This window comes from Drosophila rhopaloa, unplaced genomic scaffold (assembly GCF_018152115.1).
Source record: "Drosophila rhopaloa isolate 14029-0021.01 unplaced genomic scaffold, ASM1815211v1 contig_2, whole genome shotgun sequence".
Lineage (NCBI taxonomy): Eukaryota > Metazoa > Arthropoda > Insecta > Diptera > Drosophilidae > Drosophila > Drosophila rhopaloa.
This window is the reverse complement of record NW_025335083.1, coordinates 15139851-15144502: the sequence shown is the minus strand read 5'-3', so window position 1 is coordinate 15144502 and position 4652 is coordinate 15139851. Positions and strand designations below refer to the sequence as shown.

The 4652-nt window shown below is 42.3% G+C and overlaps 1 protein-coding gene across 1 annotated transcript; it reads left to right on the top strand.

The window, feature by feature from the left end:
- The first annotated feature begins 909 nt into the window (after window positions 1-909).
- On the top strand, window positions 910-3150 carry LOC108041660 (protein escargot). Its single transcript, XM_017119638.2, has one exon. It carries the CDS (start codon window positions 1136-1138, stop codon window positions 2537-2539), a length of 1404 nt encoding a protein of 467 aa, XP_016975127.1. The 5' UTR covers window positions 910-1135; the 3' UTR covers window positions 2540-3150.
- The last annotated feature ends 1502 nt before the right edge of the window (window positions 3151-4652 follow it).

Here is a 4652-nt window from a genome sequence, read left to right as displayed (position 1 = left end):
AAGGCTTTCACTTTAGGGCTTGTTAACGTCGTGGCATAGAATCGATAAGGTCCCGGCACCTTAAAGGCTTTAAAGATATTTAATCTGAGATTTGCGCGATGATCTTACAATGGCTAAAGCTTTTCTTAGCATCCCCCATAAGATTTCGATCGGGTTTAGGTTTGTGGATTAAGCTCGACATGGTATTACGTCGGTCATTCACTTGAAGAACAATAAAATATAAACATATTTTGCATATTTTCTGCATTGCCTCAATAAATCCGTTTTGCCTTTTATTTCTCAGAACTGAAATTTATCTGTTATTAAACACTTTGGGTACTTTGTAACTTTTCTAAAAAAAAACGGTTCATTAATGCAGAGCGTTACCTGGTTTCCCTGTTTTTCCTCGTTGACCTTTGAAATTTAGTCAAACTACCTGTCTAAGTTTTTTGCTTTTCAGTTATCAGGTCAACTAATGATACACCTGATAATGATAATGAGGCAAAAGAAAACCCTCGTTTGCTAATCCTCCAAAAGGTGGGGTTTTTATTCAATTCGGGGTAACTTTTTAGGTAAGATCGTTTTTCTCCTTATTGCGCATTGAATTCAGAGAGCGAGAGTGCGCAGCTGCAGAGAGCGCAACGCACACAGGTATAGCTTTTACTGTATATAGCCTACACCAGTGCAATTATAACGGCATCGGTTCGTTTAGCGGCTTCGATTGGTGCAAGTGTACGAAGTCGGCACGTGAGCTACTCGTACATAAACAAGCCGAAACCTGTTTGCACGCCGAGTTCTGCGATTGGTCGAAGCAGCTACCTGCACGGATACGTTCGCTCTCGTCGGGGAACGCTCTCTCGCGCGCTCTCCAACAGCAGCAGTATAAAAGGCAGCACCACCGTCAGTCTCGCTCAGTTCTTCTCCGAATCGAACCGATTGAACACAACTTAACCAGCTCTCCTAACCTGAATATTTCACCCGAAAAATAACCGATATTCAACCGCTTCGCTTAACGGAACACGCGTTTTGTATCTGTGTATTACCCGAAACAATTGTGCCTGTGTGAACATGAGGACACACTAAAAAAACAGTGAACAAAAAACGAGAACTTTTCCAAATAATTCTTATAAACTACAAAAGGAAAAAAGCAAATAAAATGCATTCCGTGGAAGACATGTTGGTGGAGAAAAACTACAGCAAGTGCCCGCTGAAAAAGCGCCCAGTTAATTACCAGTTCGAGGCGCCCCAAAATCACAATAATACACCCAATGAACCACAGGATTTGTGCGTGAAGAAAATGGAAATCTTGGAGGACAATCCCTCAGAGGAGCTGATCAACGTCAGCGATTGTTGCGAGGACGAGGGTGTTGATGTGGATCACACCGATGATGAGCATATCGAAGAGGAGGACGAGGATGTGGACGTGGATGTGGACTCCGATCCCAATCAAACGCAGGCTGCGGCTCTGGCTGCCGCCGCTGCAGTGGCCGCCGCAGCTGCCGCTTCCGTAGTGGTGCCCACTCCCACTTACCCAAAATATCCCTGGAACTTCCACATGTCCCCGTACACTGCCGAATTCTACAGGACCATCAATCAGCCGGGCCATCAGATTTCGCCTCTGCGAGGCGATCTCATTGCCCCCAGTTCGCCAAGTGATTCGCTGGGCTCCCTGTCGCCGCCACCACATCATTATCTTCACGGTCGCGCCAGCTCCGTTTCTCCACCAATGAGATCGGAAATAATCCACCGACCCATTGGCGTGCGGCAGCACCGATTCTTGCCCTATCCACCAATGGGCGGTTATCCCAGTCTGGGCGGCTATACCCATCATCATCATGCGCCGATTTCACCGGCCTACTCGGAGAACTCCTACTACTCCATGCGCTCGATGACGCCCGAATCCAGCTGCAGTTCCTCGCTGCCCGAAGATCTATCCCTGAAACACAAGAACCTGAATCTGAACCTGAAGACCAATCAGCCAGGAGAAATAGTGGCTATCAAGCCGGGAGAAATGTCGCCTGCAGCCAGCATCAATGCCTCCGCCAAGAAGGACAAAAGCCAGCCACCGCGTTACCAATGCCCGGATTGCCAGAAATCGTACTCCACCTTCTCTGGGCTGACCAAGCACCAGCAGTTCCATTGCCCCGCCGCCGAGGGCAACCAGGTGAAGAAGTCCTTCAGCTGCAAGGATTGCGACAAGACCTATGTGTCGTTGGGCGCCCTGAAGATGCACATTCGCACCCACACGCTGCCCTGCAAGTGCAATCTGTGCGGCAAGGCGTTCTCGAGACCATGGCTCCTGCAAGGACACATTCGCACCCACACGGGGGAGAAGCCATTCAGCTGTCAGCATTGCCACAGGGCCTTTGCCGATCGCTCAAATCTGCGAGCCCATCTGCAGACCCACTCGGACATCAAGAAGTACTCCTGCACCAGCTGCTCCAAGACCTTTTCGAGGATGTCCCTCCTAACCAAACATTCAGAAGGCGGCTGCCCTGGCGGCAATGGAGGCGGATCCTCCAGCAGCGAACTCAATTACGCCGGCTATGCCGAGCCCTAAGGCGATCTATAGTATATACAGCTGAGATCCCAGCCATGTTCCACCAAAAATTAGTTCCTAGCTCTCTTAGGCGGCTCCAAGTTCCCAAAACTCCCAGTGCAGACACACAATTTCAAACAGAATTTCACTTATTTTTATTTTCTAGTCAGCATTTTCTCCGAAAAAAGAGAAAATTAAAAATTACATTTTAATTTGTAACCCTACCCACAAAAAACTTTTCTAACACCCACAATTTGAATAATTCTAACCATAATTGAGTGTGTGCCCATATCCTAAAGATGAACTTTGTAAAGTATTCTACGATTTATCCTGTACATAATGTATTATGTCTAACTGTAGACTTTAAGCTGAACAAATGAAACGCCAGACAATCGTAAGCAAGACATACAACATCTCTCTATTTTATATGATAGTATTCTTAGCCTAGCTGTAGACCGTAAAATATTTTTGATATGACCACTACTTTTTCGCGTATACATTAAAAATGTTCTACATTAGCTTAAGTGAAGATAAGCGAACAACACATATTTTGATACGAAAATGTTTTGTAATTCTAAGTAATTTATTGCATCAAGCGAAAAAAGAAGAAAATACATTTTATTTACATACGAAAAGAACTTGAAACTGATTTTATTTCACGGGCTGGTTGGTTATTTATTTTTTTAGTGTGCTTTATTTACAGAGTATTTTCAACCAATAAAATATTCAGATTTATTCGAAGACGTTACGAAAATGTAATAAGATCTTCTGCATGTTTTTAAGAAATATTATTGTCCACATTTTTATTTAACCAAACTCACAAATTTTAAATGGTATCATTATAATATAGTTAAATATGGACTTGATTTACATCTCAATCCTTATAAAATAAATAATAAAATCGTTTCGTGATAATTATTTAATTTTGCACAAGAAAATTTAAAAAAAATGTTCAAAAGGATAGATGTGGACTAAAAAATATTTTTATGTACATATGTATTATTTGGGCATATAATTGGATGCTTAGACCTCGATTTCAATTCGAGAAATTCTAAAAAAAAAGTTCTTTTCTATTTCCGCCAGAAAGTTCAATGGAATCTAGAATAATCGTGGATGGTCTTTCAAAGTTCTCGATATATTCCCCACATTCTGTTCTTTTTTTGGGTCATGTTCCTCTTTTTTGAACAAATAAACAAATCGAAATGAGAGCCCCCAATCAGCCAATCGCGACATTTTATGGCCTGCCCAGCAAAAGCAAACATAAGGCGCATTTTATATGCCAAGCTGATCATAAATTATATTTAAATTTCGGTACACGTACGACGAGTACAAAATGGCAGTCACTAAATCAAAAGACAAACTTCAAGCCTCAGTAAGTCCGCGCCCCGGCCAAAAGTCTTATTAGACATGAGCCCCGATCTTAATGAGAGAGCAGTGAAAATAGAGCCTCGTCTGGAGATCACCAAGTGTGATCGATGCATCCAGTATCTAGTCAAGCGGAAAAGCGCGGGGAAATCATAATCGTCGGAAAGGTATCGTTCGGGTGACAGAGCATACGAAATTATGGGTGCGTCCTCTGAAGCCAAACGAAACGAAACTCATTATCGAGATCAATCGATCGCCAGGCGGAGCAGAGCCTGCTCCAAAGGCCCAGAAAGAGCTCACACATGTGTGTCGGGGTGGGGATGGGGAATGGGGATGGGAATGGGGATCCCGCCGATCCAGTCGATCCACGATCAACGGCATCAGCGATCGACGACCACGACAATTGTTGCCAAATTAGATCATCAGGCAGCTAGAAAACCAGCGAAACCCAAACAGCAACGGCAGCAACAAGTTTCACGTGTGTACATTGAAAGAAAAGCGTTAAGAAAATTTAAAATAAAATGGGAATAGGAATATATTGATTTTTTTAAAATAAAACAAATAAATAATATTTTGGCGTTTTCAAGGCAAACCTCAAAATTAAAATTATATTATCTAAATTAATTTTTCAGGTAGTTCTTGATATTATCATCTAAACAATAATTTAATCAGTAAGTTAAAGAAAGAATTATTAGTTTATTTGGAATAAAAAATACATTTGTTTTACTATTATATTTTTAAGCTTATACTAGATAAAGGGAAAAAAACA

Excerpts from the sequence above, each read along its gene's own strand:
- LOC108041660 (XM_017119638.2), top strand. The coding sequence starts at position 1,136 with ATGCATTCCGTGGAAGACATGTTGGTGGAGAAAAACTACAGCAAGTGC.